Raw genomic sequence first — 18,200 nt, 5'->3', positions numbered from 1 at the left:
GCTTTATTCAGAAGGAGTTAAAAGGACTTATTCAAAAGGATGTTAAAGAGCAGCTTGAGAAAGATTGGTTATTCGTTCAGAGGATGCCTTTGAGATCTGAAATGCACACATATGCCTGACCTAGCCTCTTGCCAAGAGAGTATGGCTAGCCTGGCCCCTTATGAAGGAAGCCATGGCCAACCTACCCTTTTACCAAGGGCTGTGGCTAACCTAGTTTCTTACTGAGAATTGGGCAGGCCACTCAGAATCAGAGAATGACTTTCAGGTGAACCCTTATGAATGGAGAGTTTTGGTGAGACGGTGACTTATACTGACTTTGGAATCATTAATCTTGCCTTCCTGCCCTGGGTTTCAAAGACTCCTGCTCCAAATCAGGATATAGTGAACTCCTCTATCCCAGCTGCCATGTTTCTTCTTAGGGATAAGGAGGGTGGAGTCATAGCATTTACGGTTCAGGAATCTGGTATAGAGGCTCTAAGCAACAAGCAGGCCCCCTTTGGAGTCTTTAGCTCTGTAGAACTAATCGACATGTATAATTTTTCATTTAAAGTATAATCCACAGTTGTTAGAACCGAGTGTGGCCCAAGAAGGAACAAAGCAAACTTCCTTTTGGCTCAGTATCAGGAAACCATATTTATTTGTGGTTTAACAGTAGGGTGGAGGGGATCTTGTAACTGATTTTATATCCTTCTCACTTAGCCAGAAATTGCTGTGTGTTTGCATAGTCATAGCAATAGAAAGTTTCTGCAGTTACTAATCAGAGGGAGGAGTTCACAGCGGTGAAGATTATAGCATTGTATTTTATGTGCTGGGAGGAGCCTCATAACTGTTTCAAGGACAATTTTGTTTTCTTCATGATGGTAGAAAAAAGTATTGTGTAGTAGTTTCCAAGTGTCTGTTTTGGAAATGATAATGGACATTTGAAACTGAGGGTAGAAAGTTATTTCTTAGGGGTAAGTAACCTCCTTGTTGAAGAGAGGTCTTACTTTAATTTGAGTTTTAAAGTTTTCTGGCTACACAGAAATAATGTAACAGAATAGCAACTGGGAACTCTTGAGATCTTGAAAGAGAAGCAATTAGAAGCTTTGAGAAGAATACCATTTTAGTAAATATACACTGGAAAATATGATTGGTTGGTACAAATGCCATCTTTTACTTAAAATGCTTATTTAGTTGCGTACTCCACTTATACCAATAACTATTCTGTGTTACCCGTTTTCTTTCCCATAAGACACCTGCCTAACATTTATCGAGTTGCTGGGGATGGGTGCTGGGCCTCGTCTGGCTGGGTAGTAAGAGGCCCAAGCACTCGGCTGCATCCCAGTACTGTACCTGTTTCTTCTCTTTCTATAGCAGCATGGTGGGAAGATAACTGTCTTGTGGAGAAGAAATGTGCTCAACATTATTTCCTCTAGTTTTTCTTAGGTCTAGTATAGTAATGTTTTAATAGATTTGTTTTATTTTAAAGGTAATACATATCTTAAAGAAGAAAATACTAAAATACTAAATACTAAAAATGTTAAAGAAAAAAAGAAAAATTCTGCCATCCCATACTCTATACATCCCGTACTCTATACATCCCGTACTCCGTACATCCCATACCAGTTTAAAATAGTGTGTCCTTGCTTTTATACCGAGGACGCACTATTTGCCTACTTGATTTCCAGCGGCATGTTATTTGTCATTGTAAGACAGATACTAACTTCAGTGCTACGCATTTTTGATAGGCAGTGAAGCGTCACTCTAGTCCCACAGCCGGAGCGGCACATTCCTTCAGCAGTGAGCCCACCATTGGGTTCTGCAAACAGCGACGTGAACTGCATTAGATTTCGAGTTGTCCTGGACTGGATTTTCCAAAGGCAGCTTTTCCTCCTTTCATTTTTCTGTGTACTCATGAGCTAGATTCAAGAGCATGAAGAACACAGAAACCCTTTGTGCACGTGTATTTTTATATGCGTGTGCTTATGCAAGTATATAAATGCATGCATGCACATGCAGAGCCTAGGACACCCAGGTGTCTTCTGCTAATGCTCTCCACCTTATTTCCTTGAGACATGGTTCTTTTCTGAAGCTCACCTTTTCCTCTCTGCTGGCTGGCGAGGCTGGTTGGCCAGTAAGCTCTTGGCCTCTGTGTGTCTCCTTTCCCCAGTGCTGGGGTTACAGGCATACAGTCATGCTGAGCTTTTTTTTTTAAATTTTATTTTTAATAGTCACTTAGCAATAACCACTTTTTAGCAGTCTTTTTTTTTTAACTTTATCTGTAGTTTTTTTTTTAACATTTATTTATTTATTATGTATACATCATACAGCTTTCTGCCTGCATGTATTGCTGCAGGCCAGAAGAGGGCACCAGACCTGATTATAGATGGTTGTGAGCCACCGTGTGGTTGCTGGGAATTGAACTCAGGACCTCTGGAAGAGCAGTCAGTGCTCTTAACCTCTGAGCCATCTCTCCAGCCCCACGCTGAGCTTTTAATGTACACATTAGAGACTTGAATTTAGACTCTTCTGCATACCAAGCAAAGTCACTTACCACTGAGTCATCTCTCTAGTCCATGGAAAAACCTTTTAAATCACAATTTATATGGATAGTAGAACTCATAATAGTGGTTGTTAAATGGAATCAAGGCATATTAATTCTTTTGAATTAAAAAAAGATATACTTTAAAATTATTTTTAAACATGTATGTGTGCGTGTGCATGTGCGTGTGTATGCATGTATGTGCATGTGTGTGCGTGCATGTGTGTATGTGTGCGTGTGTGTGTGTGTGTGTGTGTTTGTGCAAGCGCATATGTGTGTTACCTTGTAAGTGCCCATGGGGGCCAGAGGCATTGGAACCCCTTTGGAGTTGGAGTTGGTGTTACAGGGCAGTGGAGAGCCAGCTGGTAACTGAACTTGGTCCCTCTGGAAGAGTAGCTCCTAACAGCTTAGCTAATGCTCCAGACCTACAAAAACATGTTAATGTGTGTGTCATTGAAGTCTCCCACTAGTTTTTGGGTGTTTGAGTGGGTTGCCTAAACTTAAGTTTGTAGTTGAATTATGGAGGTTTTGTGATACAAGTGTTTTCTTTTTCAGGACTTTCCCAGATTTCTCAGAACAAAGTAGCAGTTCTTCTTCTAGCTGGTGGGCAGGGGACAAGACTTGGAGTCACGTATCCCAAGGGCATGTATGATGTGGGCTTGCCGTCCCACAAGACACTTTTCCAGATACAAGCAGAACGTATTCTGAAGCTGCAGCAGTTAGCTGAGAAACAGTATGGCAACAAGTGCACCATCCCCTGGTAAGCGGAGTCTCCTGCTGAAGCATCTGCTCTGTAGCATTCAGATGTGTATGAGCTTACTGACAAGAGGACATGCTTCTGTTACCAGTGATCTATGAAAGGCAACCCTACATATGCTAAAAGTAATATATGTTATAGCTAGCTGCCCTCAGTGGCTTTACTGGGAGTATATACTCACTTTTATACCCTTAGATAAGCACCTTATGAATACCTTTCAGTACCCAGCAGACCCTCAGTTCGGAAACTTCTTACTGACTAGTAGTGTGTCTAAAATAGGCCTTCTGGTTGAAAATTAATTTCCTCCTGAAATCTGAAGGTGTTGCTGCCACATGTCCAGTGTCATTTTGATCCCTAATCATTTTGTTTCCTCTCTCAAGCATTTGGGTTTCTCCTTCATAGTGTCTTACACCTCGTGATAAAGTGGTATGGCCCATTAGGCCTTTTCTGTCTAGCAAATCAGGTCCTAAGTACCAGGTTAGGTCGTTCGTCCCTCTTCCCCCATCCCCCACCTCTTCCACATGGTGGCTTTCCCCAGAGATGAAAGCCGAGTTGACCTCTCTGCTATGGGTCCCATTTGTTTCCTCAGCAGCTACTGGGGTGCTGCGTGCAGGGTCTCAGTCTTGGTCACTGCCTCCCAAGCACTGTGAGTGACACTCAGGTCACTGCCTCCCAAGCACTGTGAGTGACACTCAGGTCACTGCCTCCCAAGCACTGTGAGTGACACTCAGGTGGTTCTGCACTGCCTTTCACTTTTTCCCCTTTTCTTTAGCTCTCTGATTAATTTCCCGGAGCAGTTAAGGGGAACCAGCTATGTATCTGACATCCCTCAGGGCCTTGATCTTATCACTTCAGTCCCACAGGACCAATCAAAACTGCTGGTTTTCTGTCTCCCAGCAACAGCCTCCAGTCCCAGTGCAGATTCCCTAGCCTGTACCAGCATCAGAAAAGACTGTCAGGAAGAAGCAGCTGCTTTCCTTAATTCCCTTCGGAAGATTCTCCCTCTCTGGGGCTTCAGGTCTGAACCATGCTGTCCTCTGATTACTTTGAAGACATGATTTTTGGAATAATTTTCCAAGATATTCAAGTTATTTTTCAATATAAAAGTACTGGGATGCTGTGAACTTTTTTTTTTTTTTTTTATCTTGATCCTGTCCGGGGGTGATTAAAATGCCCCAAGTGATTTGTTTGGCATACATATTTACTGTGGTAGGAAATCATGCTATCTTCTTCATCAATTTAAATACTATTTTTGTTTTATCTTCTGCCTGAATGTCTGCACTACATGCATGCAGTATCTGCGAGGCCAGAAGAGGGCCTCAGATCCCCTAGAAATGGACTTTCAGTGGTCATTAACTACCAAATGGGAACCAACCTGAGTTCTCCTGTAAGAGCAAGTGCTCCTAAAGAGCCATCTCTCCAGCTCTGTACTTCAGCAGTTGATTTATTTAATGATTATTAGTTGGGTCGCTGTTTCTAAGTCCTAAGTATTGATCACTAACTAAAACAAAAATCCCAATTTTTATGTAGCTTAAATTCTAGGAAGGCCCTGAATCACTTTAGTTTAGTTTCTAACTGTAGTTTTAGATAGGATCTTTTTTCTCTCTTGCCATTACATCATGAATTCAGTTTTTTGGAAAATGAAAGATTTGTTTTAGTTTTTTATGTGTATAAATCTTTTACCTGCATTATGTCTGAACACACTTATGTGTGCCTGATGCTCAGGGAGACCAGAAGAGGTGCTGGATTCCTAGAGCTGGGGTTAGAGACAGCTGTGAGTCACCATGTGGATGTTGGGAATTGAATGATGTCCTTTGGAAGAGCAGACAGTGGCTTTAACTGCTGATTGATCTCTCAAGATCCTCAATTAAAGTTCTGTGGCAACAGAATGTATAATTTTACTTCCATGATTATAACTGGATGGTGAGCAGAGTCTGGGATCTCTCTCATTTTAATAAGAACCACAAGAAAATATTAACCTGTATTGTTGTTACCTTTTTTTCCTCTATTTAGAGTCGGAGGTTTAATTTTAGCGTACACTTTTACAGAGTTATAAATGCTTACGCCTCTCGATATGGGTTCTTTGCTTCTGGAAACAGGTTTGATATTTTCATAGGCTTATTTTGTGCATAAGGATCAGTACAAATCCTGGAAGAAATAAAAGAACTAATCAGTGTGTCTCAGCCAAAAAAATGATGAAGTAAGTCAGATATGAAGCCAGGGCTCTCACAGTCTCTGCAGCTTGGGAATGTATCGAGAGCACCGTCTTTTGCCCTAATTCTTGCTTATAAAATGGACTCTTTTTGCAGGTATATAATGACCAGCGGCAGAACGATGGAATCGACGAAGGAGTTCTTTACAAAGCACAAGTTCTTTGGTTTAAAAAAGGAGAACGTGGTCTTTTTCCAGCAGGGAATGCTGCCTGCTATGAGCTTTGATGGGAAAGTTATCTTGGAAGAGAAAAACAAAGTCTCTATGGCTCCAGGTTCGTAATCATCCTCCTGTGGTGGTGACTTATTTGATAGTATGGAATGACTCATTAACTTGTTTTTCTTTTGAATGGTGGTGATTTGGATGTTAGACACAAGTTTTTTTTTTTCTTCAATTTTTTTCCTTTATATTGTCAGTGATTTAAAAAGTTGAAAATGTCCATTAGTGAAATGGATGGATCAAAATTTACACTTCTTATGGGTGATTGCCCTAGGGAGCTTTCTGGATGTTCACCCTCTTCTCGTGCTATTTTATGTGTATGGGAAGCATCACGATTTAGTAGGTAGGAGGCTTAGCTGGTGATGTAAGTCAGTGCTAGATTACTTGCCTGGCAGGCACAAGGCTCTGGGCTCACATATCACCACTGGAAAAAAACAAAACAACAAAGTAGTGAGAGGCTAAATGATAGTTTCTAAGGGGCTTTAAATCTTAAATCAAACAGAGATAATTGCTCAGGGACATTAAATGGCAAAGAGAAATCTTCATACACTAAGAGAGCACAAGGCAGAACTGTATACACGTGAGTAGGGACACTGGCTTGTATGACTGCAGTTAGTATATGCACATTGCAGTTGCTGATGGCATTTATCGGAACTGGACAGTTGTGCTTGTATAACCACACAGAGTGACCTAGACAGTGATCTCAGCTGTGGAACCTGCGTGAGTTTCTCTATGAGTCTGTACTTAGAGGAAAGACTGAGAGGAGTAGACAGTAAGCTAGATCTTCACCATGTGTGGGCCTGTATTGCATCTGGATTCCTGTTTGCAAAAGACTTTGTTTGTTTGTTTGTTTGATGCAAGAGCTAATGTAACCCAGGCTGGTTTGCAACTCACTGTATAGCTGAAGGGACTTTAAACCCTGATCTGCCTTCCTGTATGTACTTCCTAAGTCCTGGGATTACATGTATGTGCCACCACACTGTGTTTAGGAAGTGCTGGACCCAGGGCATCATGCATGCTAGGCGTGCACTCTGTCAACTGAAGTGTATTCCCAGTACCTGTATTTCCCTCCTCCTCTCTCCTCCCTCCCTCCCCTCCTCCCTCCCTCCCTCCTCCTTCCTTCCTTCCTTCCTTCCCCTTCCTTCCTTCCTTGAAGAAGAGTTTAGTACTGTTATTAGCTCTGTTTTGGAGGGCTGTCTAGTTTTTCATTATTAAGTAATGGTTAAGATAGAAGAAATATACTAAAACAGCAATGAAGATAAAAACTTTTATTTATAGTTAGTTTAAATCTCAATAGGTTTTCAAATCTGTCTTAATAAGTGATTAGTGTAAAATGCTTAAATTTATTTTGAGCTAGGTAAGTCTTTTGGGCTAAGAATATAGAGCCGATTTGAATCATAAATATTAAGAAAACTCAAAATGAGGGGTTTGAATCATAGAAATTGCCTCGGCGCAAAGGCCCCTGGTTCGGTCCCCAGCTCGAAAAAAAAAAAAAAAAAAAAAAAAGAAAAAAAAGAAAACTCAAAATGGTCTAAGCAAAATGAAGTAATCATGACTCGATAAGAGCTATATAGTACCCTATGTTATATGATAAATTATTGTTTTGGGATTTACGTCAATGATGTTATTCTTTACATAATTATGCCCAAGCTATACACTGTTTTTTACAATTTTTTTGGATATTTTATGTATTTACATTTCAAATATTATCCCCTTTCCTAGTTCCCCCTCTCCCATCCTCCCTGCCCCTCCTTCTATTAGGGTGCTCCCACTCCCATACACCCACTCCCACCTCAGCACCCTGGCATTTCTGTACACTGGGGAAAAGAGCCTTCACAGGACCCAGGGCTTCTCCTCCTATGATGTCATACAATGCCATCTTTGGTTGGTGGTTTAGTCCCTGGGAACCTGGGGTGTCTGACTGGTTGATATTGTTGTTCTTCCTCTGGGGTTGCAAACCCCTTCAAAGCTATGCACTATTAACTTTTGACACCTGAACTTTTTGTGCTTACTCAGTATTTTTGACTTTGTGATGAAAGCCATGCCAGTTTTTAAATGTTAAACAGTCTTCTAGTTGTCTCCACAGTGGGTCATGGTATATCACTAGTGGGTTGTTTATTTTCCAGATGGCAATGGTGGTCTCTACCGGGCTCTTGCAGCCCAAAACATTGTGGAGGACATGGAGCAAAGAGGCATCTGGAGTATTCATGTCTATTGTGTGGATAACATATTGGTGAAAGTGGCAGACCCTCGGTTCATTGGATTCTGCATTCAGAAAGGAGCAGACTGTGGGGCAAAGGTAAAGCCTTCTCAGCTTTGTTGAGGCTTTGAATGATTTTTGATCAGTCTTTTTTAGGTGATCTGAATAACTTAGAATCATTCATCCGACTAAAGTATTTGAACCATTTCACTTGGTTCTAGAAGGTCACAAGTTATTACTTGTCACAAGAATTTAAACAATGTGAGGATGGTTTGTGACTACTTGAGACAGTGAATGCTGGTCATCATTATGGGTACATTTAAAGTTATTAAATTACTGTTGGAATGACTATAAGCACACTGATACTAGGGTTGAGGGAGGTTATGCTGTGCATAGGAACAGTTAAATAGTTGTGTGTGTGTGTGTGTGTGTGTGTTAGATAAGGCTAAGAATAAAATAGTCAGAAGAGACCTTAACATTTCAGAAGATTTAAAAACATTAATACAAACACTGATTTTTTCTGAAAGTTTTTTAAGGCTTCTAGTCTCAACAAATAAATTATAACACAGTCATGTTAGATCCCATGGAGACTAATGGGGAGACAGCTAATGAAATGATTACAAGGTTTAGAATTAACTGGGAAGATGGTCAAGAAATAATACAGGTTCACTTAATGTCCAACAGAGCCATCTGTTTTGGTCTAAGTGATGGGAGGTTTATTCCGCGTGGTTTACTAACAGCATGGTGTGCTTATGTATCGCATTGGCTTTCTTTGTGCCCTGAAAGGTATCTAGGTGGATCCCATATTTTAGGTCTTGTGAGCAGTGCAGCAACAGCACAGGAACACAGTCCTTGATTTGCTGACTTCAGTTCTTTCAGCCCTGTACTCAGTAGTGGGGATAGCTGGATCACATGATAAATGCATATTTTGGAATTTCATATTGTTTTGTATAGCTTCTGTAGGACTGATATCCCACCAACCGTGTGTGAGAGTTCCCCTTTTTGAGGGCTGGAGTTAGGAGCACTTGCTGTTCTTCCAGAGGACCTGGTCCAGTCCTCAGGGCCCGTGGAACTCTGGCTCCAGTTCCTGGGGATCCCATGCCCTCTTCTGGTCTCTGTGGGCAGTGCATACATACATGCAGGCAAAAGGTCTCTAAACATAAGATTAAGAAAATCTATTTTAGAAAAGCTGCCTTTTCTACATTTCTTCACTGGTACTTTTTCTTTTTTTGATTATATTCATTCTAACTGGGGTGACCGTTAGGTAACAATAAAGAGGTAGAAATGCTAATGACCCCAATTTGATCATCACATGTTTATTAAATCATATAGAATCATATAAACATAATTATAATAATTTAAAAATGAAATAATAAACTGAAAAATCGAGTATTTCAAATTGTAAGAGTGAATGAGGAAACAGGCTAAGTATAACATACCTCTTCTTCAAAGCTCATGACAAAATCACTCCAAAATGGACACATATTTAAATATATGAAACCATAAAGATGTTAACATGTAGAATGCTTGTATGTGTTTGATGTCAAAGTCAAAACCATGTGTGCGCTGACAAAAACAAAGTGGGTTATATACAAACTTAAAATGTCTGTTTAAAAAAAAAAATGAGACCTCAAGGGCTGGAGATGGCTCAGAGGTTAAGAGCACTGGCTGTTCTTCTGGAGGTTCTGAGTTCAATTCCCAGCACCCACATGGTGGCTCACAACCATCTGTAATGGGATCTGATGCCCTCTTCTGGTGAGTCTGAGGACAGTGGCAGTGTACTCATAAAAATAAAATAAATAAATCTTTTTAAAAAATGAGACCTTGAGAGACACACCATAATCTCGGTTAGAGATTTTCTATTATAAATTAATTTCTTACCACATTAGTCTAAAAAATAGTTATTATTCAGAAGCTTAAGCCCTAAATTTAGCAAATCAGGTTTTGAGAGAATAAAGTATTAGGTCTAATAAGACTTTATCTTCTTTGAGGCATGGTGTTGCTGTTAGCCTAGGCTGAAACTCATGACAGCCTTCCTGCCTCAGTTTCCCAAGGGGCTGGAATTATAGGCATGAACCACCATGTGAACATAAGACTCTTTGACTCTGAAGAGAGCCATCGATTAGTTCATGTGGTTAAGGCAGCAGTCTAACCAGATGCTGACAGCACATGCCGTGTGTTTAGTTGCTACTGAACTGTAGTGGAAACAGCGAATGGAACTGTGAGTAGCTGGGGAGCTTAAGACCCTCCAGAGCACAGCAGTGCATTTCTGACCTGTTCCACTTGGTGTCTCTTCTTTCTGAGACACAACCTAACTCTTTATTGATGTAAGCTTCAGAGTCAATGTAAAGACTGCGAGGTCAGAGAGGATATGGCCACCCCATGTGATCCAAGGTATTAGCATTCTTCGTTCAGATAGTTGTAAGTCCCAGATTATGGGTCGTTAATTGTGTCTGTGAGGCAGGGCTAGAATTCATGCTCCCCAACTCTTCCTCTCTCACTTCCACTATACAAGCCCATCTGGAGAATAGTCCTGTCTGCCGGAAGCTGGTGTGCGACTTGTGTGCACTGTTCACACAGACACATGGGTGTTGATTTCTCCACCAGCTGCAGCCGAAGTCCAGCTGTAGTTTTCTTCTGCAGACTCACCACCTAGTCTTGGGTCTGGCATGAAGACTGTAGTTATTCTGAATCAATAAGAATTCAGATGGAACCCAGCAAAGATTAGATTGACATAGTTAAAATTTTTACAAAAGTAAGTTAAATATTTCTCTCCCGAGCTTTGTTTTTTGGAACTTGACTTAAGTTCACCTCTGTTTACCAGATGCTAGGATTATAGCTGCTCTTTTTTTAAATTAAGCCAATTAAGATATTAAAAATATAATTGATACATTTTAAAATTATATTTTTATTATTTAATACATTTTTAAATTTAAGTATATTTTGATCATATTTTCCCCTCTCCCCCAAGTCCTTCAGTTCATCTCCCTCACCCAGCTTTTAAGTTCTTTCTCAAAAAAATAAAAATAAATAAAATAAAAATCTAATACAACCATGCAGCCCCTTAAAATTAAGAAAAAAATAAAACGATATCCAAAGAGAAGAAACAAAACAAAACATCAAATTCTAAGCAAATAAAAGCACACACAGACCCCCTGTGAGGAGCATTGTGTGTTTGTCAGCTGCTCCTGAACGTGAGCATCGCCCTGTAGTGGCTGAGGTACCCAGTGTGGCTCCATCGAGAAACGGATTTCCCTCTGCCTGCAGGTCTGAGTGACAGGTCGTTTGTTCATCTTTCCTCTGGTAGCTAGGCTTTTATTCACTCATTCATCTGTTAACTCATCCTTCTTCCTTTTTTTTTTTTTTAACAAATATAACGAGATAAAATGAAACAAAAGCTGTCATTGAAGTTAGACAAGACAGACCAACAGAGGGAAAAGAGCCCAAGAGAAGCCCTTAGAACCCCAGCAATCCCGTGAACTGGAAGCCATAATAGAAGTGCTGAGGGCCTGGGGCAGACCCTGTGTATGCTGCTTCAGTCTCTGAGTACATGCGAGCTTCGCTCACATTGGTTTCTGAGGACCTTGTTTTCTCGTTGTCCTCTATCCCCTCTTGTTCTTACACTCTTTCTGCCTCTTCATCCATGAGGTTCCCTGAGCGCTGAGGGGAGAGATTTGATGGAGACATTCCATTTAGGGCTCAGTGTCCCAAGGTCTCAGTCTCTGCATAATGTCTGGCAATGTTCCCATCTGCTGCAGAAGGAAGCTTCTCTGATGATGGCTGAGCGAGGCAACCGATCTATAATTATAACAGAGTGTTATTAGGAGTCAATTTTTAAAAAAAGATTTATATATATATATATATACACACACACACATATATATATATATATATATATATATATATATATATATATATATATATTTCATGTATATAAGTATACGATCACGCTCTTCAGACACCAGCAGAGGGCATTGGATTTCATACAGATGTTTGTGAGCCACCATGTGGTTGCTGGGATTTGAACTCAGGACTTCTAGAAGGGCAGTCAGTGCTCTTAGCCACTGAGCCATCTCTCCAACCCCATTCGTTTTCTATTTTTCACTACATTTTTTCCTTTTTTAGAACATTATTACTTGGTTTCACCATAGGTCCCTGAGCTGTCTAATCTCAGGTGCGTGCTCACCAAGCAGTATTGCATGGGTCCCATCTCATGGAGGGACCTTAAGTTAAATCAGCTGGTGACTTACTTCCACAAGTTCTGTGCCGCCGTTGCCATAGCACATCTTGTAGACAGCATCATTGTAATAAAGGGCTTGTAGCTGGCTCGGTGTTCATGTTCCTATTTGGAGAAGGGATTCTGTACCAAAGATGGTAGAGCGTGAAGACTCTATGTAGCTATAAGCTTGGCATCTTCATGTTCCGTGAGTGGTGTAGGAGTTGTATTTTGACACATTCTAATTGGGGTGATTCATAGCATGGTAGTAAATTTCTTTGTGATACATTGTAACTTTCTGCTCTACCTTGATGCATTAAATACTCTTTTGTGGAGTGACAGATTTGAAGAATGAGCTAGTTTATAAAAGCACAAACACAAAAAGTTAGGAGCCATTGTTAATGGATGTCATTTTGTGAAACGATTATACTTAATCGTGTTATCTTGGATTCTTGCTTAGAAAAGCAAGAATCTAGAAACTATTAATCTAGAAACTATTGATCAGCTCTCTTAATTTTATGCCGTAAATTTTTTCTTTATAATACAACTGATTTCTAAAATTATGCAGTTGGCAAATTCTTTCTTGTAATTTAGACTTTTATACTATGTAGATGTCAATAATTATGGAAACAAATCCTTTGCCTGTAGATTAAATGTGAATAATATCAATGGATAGGATTATTTTTATGTCTTGTGATTAGTTGGTTGTGAGGGTTCATAGTGATGACTGGAAAATAAGCCTCATGTACATTTTAACAACTCTGAAAATTCTCTGCCTAGGAAGGCACCTACTATAGAGAATAGGGAGTGAGAGCTTGATTGGCAGGAATTATGAACAGCCCCTGACTGGTTTAAATCATCTTCTCTACGTTTCCTCTCATTTTAATCTACTTCGTTGTTAAAATTAAGTTAAAGCCCTCTCTTGGGTTGAGTTTAAAGATGCCATGAGTAAAACGTATAGGTGGCCTTTATACGGCATGTTTCCAAAGAGCCAGTAGTTAAATGTCTTCCATTGCTGTTGTCTGTCTGATGGGCAGGTGGTAGAGAAAACCAACCCCACGGAGCCAGTCGGCGTGGTTTGCCGGGTGGATGGGGTGTACCAGGTGGTGGAGTACAGTGAGATCTCTCTGGCCACAGCTCAGAAGCGGAGCTCAGACGGACGGCTGCTGTTCAACGCGGGGAACATCGCCAATCACTTCTTCACTGTGCCATTCCTGAAAGATGTTGTCAAGTATGAACAAAATAGGAACCTAATGCTTTTTATTTATACTGAACCTTTTGGGGAGCTGGCTAGAGGCCCCAAACCTGCTCCACAGAACCCATGTGTTGTCCTGAGGATCAGTGTCTCAAAGGGAAAGCTCCTCAGGTCGTGATTGCTGTGCCTGAGCGGAGTCGCTCTGTCAGGTGCTGGGTCTGCGGGGCAGGCTCTCCCTGGTGCACGCTCTTCCTGCCTCCAAGTGCCAGACGGGCACTGCCATGTTAGAGCTTTTTCTTAGTGTAGAAATCACTATTTAAATTTTCTAGGAGGACTCTAGTTATATGATGTTATGAACTGAGACTTAATGAATACTCTTTACTCAGAAAATTTCAGCGTTGCTTCTTGATACACACGTGCCTGCGTGTTTTCGGTTTTTTCCTTACATTTTGAATTGAAAAGTGATTCTGTCTTTCCCCCTTTATTCCTCAGTGTTTACGAACCTCAGCTGCAGCACCATGTGGCGCGGAAGAAGATTCCATATGTGGACTCCCAGGGCCACTTAATTAAGCCAGACAAGCCAAATGGAATAAAGATGGAAAAATTTGTCTTTGACATCTTCCAGTTTGCAAAGTATGCTTTGAATAGCACCAGTAAGATCAAATGTGTACCGTGAAATGTTGCTTTTTACTGTCTGTCAGCCAAGAAGCTGTGCTAGCAATCACGTGATAGTGTGCCTCAGCCAGGTATCTCAGTCCCGAGAGCCTTCTCCAGTCTAACGCCACTGTGAGCTGTGGCCTGTGCTGCCTGAAAGTACAATTAGAAAAGGGAAGTCAACCGGTGTCATCTAGGTCTTTTGCAGAACTGTCCAAGTCATTTGCTTTGTACTGACACTGAAGAGATTAAGATAAATGAATGTTTGGGCTATGGGTATGAGTCTGTCTGCTTCCCACATGCCTTACTAATCCCTCTCTCAAAACATGTGATCTTTGTGCGTTAAAGCTTTTTTCTTTCTCATCTAAAATGAGAGTTGTGGAAAAGAGCTTATGTTTTACAATGGAGAAGAAAGTTCTGTTTCTCTTTGGTTAGTGATAAATATTATTTGTGATCACTTGAAATTGGCTGAAGAAACCTTGTCACTGGGTCCCAGAAGACTGAGGCATGCTGGGAGGAGTCAGGGACTGTGTGGATAGTTTTATTCCCTATAAATGAAGTCTCTGTGGCTCCACTCTAGGAAGTTTGTGGTGTACGAAGTATTACGGGAAGACGAATTCTCCCCGCTCAAAAATGCAGACAGTCAGAATGGGAAGGATAACCCGACCACTGCAAGGCATGCCTTGATGTCCCTTCACCATTGCTGGGTCCTCAATGCTGGGGGACACTTCATAGATGAAAATGGCTCCCGCCTCCCAGCCATCCCCCGGTAAGTCACTGTCTTTGCTTCTGTGTGTATGAGCTGCTTTGCGATTCTTCCTTTTCTGTGTGACGTAGCCCTAGATCGTGCTCATTTGTTTATTTTTAAAGTAGCTGTGTGTAAGTAGTTACGGATAGTTACTGATGTAAAGTGACCATGGCTTTGCTCATTACAAAGAGAATGCCAGCCTTTTCTCTCTTTAAAAGAAAGCTCTTGAAGAGCTCTCTTTTTTTTTTTTTTGTTTTTTTTGTTTGTTTGTTTGTTTGTTTTGGAAACATCCTTACTGTGTCAGGGAAGTAATTTCTACTAACTAATGGTCAGATGGTTTCAGTGTGTCATGTGACCAATGCTGTTAACAACACACTGTACTATGTAGGCAAGGTCCTTAAACTCGGAACTTGTTTCTGCTGCCATATGTCTGTTTACAAGTCCCACCAAGAGCTTCCTTACCTGCAGTCTATCTGTCCCCTGCTCGTACCATGGCACTAGAGAGGGTGCCTTGAAGGAAAGTGAACACCAGTTACATTCGCTGATATGCAGACCTCAGAAGGTTTTTTTGGGTTTTATAGGTTTTGTTTTGCTTTGAATATTTATTATGTATACATCATACAGCTTTCAAGAGGGCATCAGATCCCATTACAGATGGTTGTGAGCCACCATGTGGTTGCTGGGGATTGAACTCAGGAGCTCTGGAAGAGCAGACAGTGCCCTTAACTGTTGAGCCATCTCTCCAGCCCCAGGTTTTTTGGGTTTTAGATGATAAGAAAAAAAGAAAACACTTGGAGCTTTTCACATTTCAATAAGACACTTTTAACCTAAGTCCTTTATCTTATAGTACAAGTTGCTGGCACCTAGAAATGTCCCTTCCTAAACTTTTTTGTTTGTACTTAGGTGAATTATTTTGCTGTTTATTTTTTGTTCTTTTTGTTTGTTTTGGGTTTTTTTTTAATTTTTTTTATTTTTGAGTCAAGTCTTCTCTATGTATCCCTGGCAATCCTGGAACCCACTCTGTAGACCAGCCTGGCCTTGAACTCATAGAGAACCACCTGCCTCTGCTTCTAGAGTGCTGGGACTAAAGGAGTGCACCACCTTTACCTGGCTTAGTTTTTGTTCTTAGGTAAGATCCTGGTTGCATGCACCAAAGTGCTAAAAAGCCTCACACACTGGGCCACTGGGCCATGGAGTGCGGTCTCCATGACGGACTCTGCTGGGAGGAACAATGCTAGCTTGTCTTTAGTCCAAGGCCACTTAGGCAGGCTCTGCCTTCACAACAAGCTTGCTCTGTGACGTGTCACACTATCCTCATGCTCATCTTCAACTGAGTTTGGCTTTTTGATTTGTTGTTATTATTTTTTTTTTTTACTGTTTATTGGTTAAGTATGTTTTGCAGCTCCACGTCATTGTTCTTATTTTCTCCATTCCCATTAATGCTTATTTATTCCTACATAGCAGTGCTACAAATGGAAAGTCAGAGACCATCACAGCTGATGTCAATCACAAGTAAATATCCCAGCCTGCCTGCAGTGCATGGTGATGGGGCTGTGCTTCTCTCCGTACTAACTGGCATTTTAGTTTAGTGTTCTGCCTTTTGGGGTTCTGGAGGGAGGATGATTGAAGCTCTGGTGTGTGGGTGCACTGCTTTCCTGGTGGCAGGTATCTATCTGGATAACACTAACTCAGAATCTCTGTGCATGCAGGAAGTGGGGAGCATGCTTTACTAAAGAATCTGAGCGAGGGTGTTTGAGCCCATAGTGATGTGTGGGGTCCCGGGCAGGCTAGAGTCAGGGAGAACAGTCGGATCCCTGTACACTGTGGCATGAGCTAGAAGAAAAGAGCATTCTACAAATGTGCTTTACTGAATTGAATATATGTGCGCTCAGGCTGGAGTTTGACTACTCCTGATATTCTACAGCTTCGAATATGGAGAACACTTCTTTCATTTTATTTGTACACTTTTTGGCTTTGTTTTTATTTTGAGAAGGGATCTTGGTTTTCAGCCAAGGCTGGCCTGGAACTCTGTTCTCCTGTGTGTCTCCAAGTGTAGGGATTATAGCCACATAATACCAGATATGGCTAGGTCACTGTTTTCATTGAGTTATTTAGATTCTAAAGTATATATATTTTTGTTTTTCTTCATCAGCAGGCCATTTTATAGCTAGAAATAGCACAGCCTCTCTCACCTGGACAGTGACAAGATTTTTTATTGTGTTTTTTAATATTTTTTTTTGCTATTATCTTTATGGCTAAAAGGTCAGCTGATGGTTTTGCTGCTCTTTACTAGTTAGTAGATTTAGGGGCTGAAGAGATGGTTCAGTGCTTAAGAGCACTGACTGACCTTGCAGCGGACCCAGGTTCAATTCTCAGCACCTCCATGGCAGCACAGGACTCTCCATAACTCCAGTTCCAGGAGAGCTTACTCCTTCTTCTGGCCTCCTCGGGCACTGGGAACCAGGTGTGCTTGTGGTACAAAGACATACATGCAGACAGACCGCCTGAACACATGAAAGACAAGCTTAAAAATAAGTTAAAGTTACTAGGTTTAGTTTGAATTTTAAGGTTTTCAGGTAATTTGGGAATGAGGTTAATGGAAAAGGATCTGAAGGTAGAAAGTGTCTCAGAGGTAGGGCTGCCCTTGAGTACACGTTCCATCCATGTGTCTCCTCTTGTCAAGCTGCTTATTTGCCCAGGGGACTAAGCCCTGTGAGCATTGTGTCTCTGTGGCACTGCAGACCAGGGTCCTCATCCTACAGGTCTGTCTAGTTTCTTCTGGGAGTCATAGAAAACGGTTGCCACTTATACCATGGGAGCTGGGGCACAGAGCCTTTTGTCATTTTCTGTCTCATTCATTATTTTTAGTCTGTAGACAAAGTACCTTTATAATTTAAGAAATATTGCTCTGACTCTGAGTTTCTTATTGAACCATAGCTGTTTCATTTTGAAAAATGAAACCGTTTCTTAATGGTGTAGCTAAAAGCAGTATTATTCTATTTTTATTAAGATCCAGAAGCATTACTCTTACTTGGATTGTTTTCTGTGGTGTTTCTCCCTACTGCCTTTTATGTTAGGATAATCAAACCAAATGGCACCATGGGCCTGTAAGTAATTCCTACTAAAACCTTTGGTATCAAAAGATGTCCATAGAGAGTTGGAAAGATTCCTCGGAAATGAGAAAGCCGTCAGGGTGGCTCAGTGGAAAGGCACTTGCCACACAGGTCTGGTGTCCTGAGCTTGACTCCTGAAACCTACATGAAGGGTGCCATCCAGGATCACCACTGTGCTCTATGGCAAGCCAACTCATGTGCTTCACGCACGCACACACGCGTGCACGCACGCACACCAATAATAAGTAAACATTTAAAAATGAAAGATGAAGTGGGAATATTTTATGTAAGATGGAGACAAAATAGGTTGGAGTTACTTTGACGAATAAAAGCACGGATGTGGAGTCTTGACAAAAGTCATTTTTA

General features: G+C 41.0%; 1 protein-coding gene across 3 annotated transcripts in view; it reads left to right on the top strand.

The window, feature by feature from the left end:
• Positions 1-18,200, top strand: part of Uap1 (UDP-N-acetylglucosamine pyrophosphorylase 1) — a 32,886-nt gene that overhangs the window by 9,943 nt on the left and 4,743 nt on the right. Inside the window, exons 3-9 of one of the 3 annotated variants that reach the window (XM_032914797.1) lie at positions 3,077-3,281; positions 5,588-5,763; positions 7,835-8,007; positions 13,162-13,355; positions 13,812-13,952; positions 14,554-14,742; positions 16,183-16,233. In XM_032914797.1, the coding sequence (XP_032770688.1) occupies positions 3,077-3,281; positions 5,588-5,763; positions 7,835-8,007; positions 13,162-13,355; positions 13,812-13,952; positions 14,554-14,742; positions 16,183-16,233 (1,129 nt within the window). The remainder of the gene's footprint in view (positions 1-3,076; positions 3,282-5,587; positions 5,764-7,834; positions 8,008-13,161; positions 13,356-13,811; positions 13,953-14,553; positions 14,743-16,182; positions 16,234-18,200) is intronic. The other 2 variants (XM_032914798.1, XM_032914800.1) reach the window with 2 other exon arrangements.

The sequence above is a fragment of the Rattus rattus genome, chromosome 10, assembly GCF_011064425.1.
Source record: "Rattus rattus isolate New Zealand chromosome 10, Rrattus_CSIRO_v1, whole genome shotgun sequence".
NCBI classification, from domain to species: Eukaryota; Metazoa; Chordata; class Mammalia; order Rodentia; family Muridae; genus Rattus; species Rattus rattus.
Note: the sequence above shows the minus strand (reverse complement) of the source record. Positions and strands in the feature narration are given on the sequence as shown.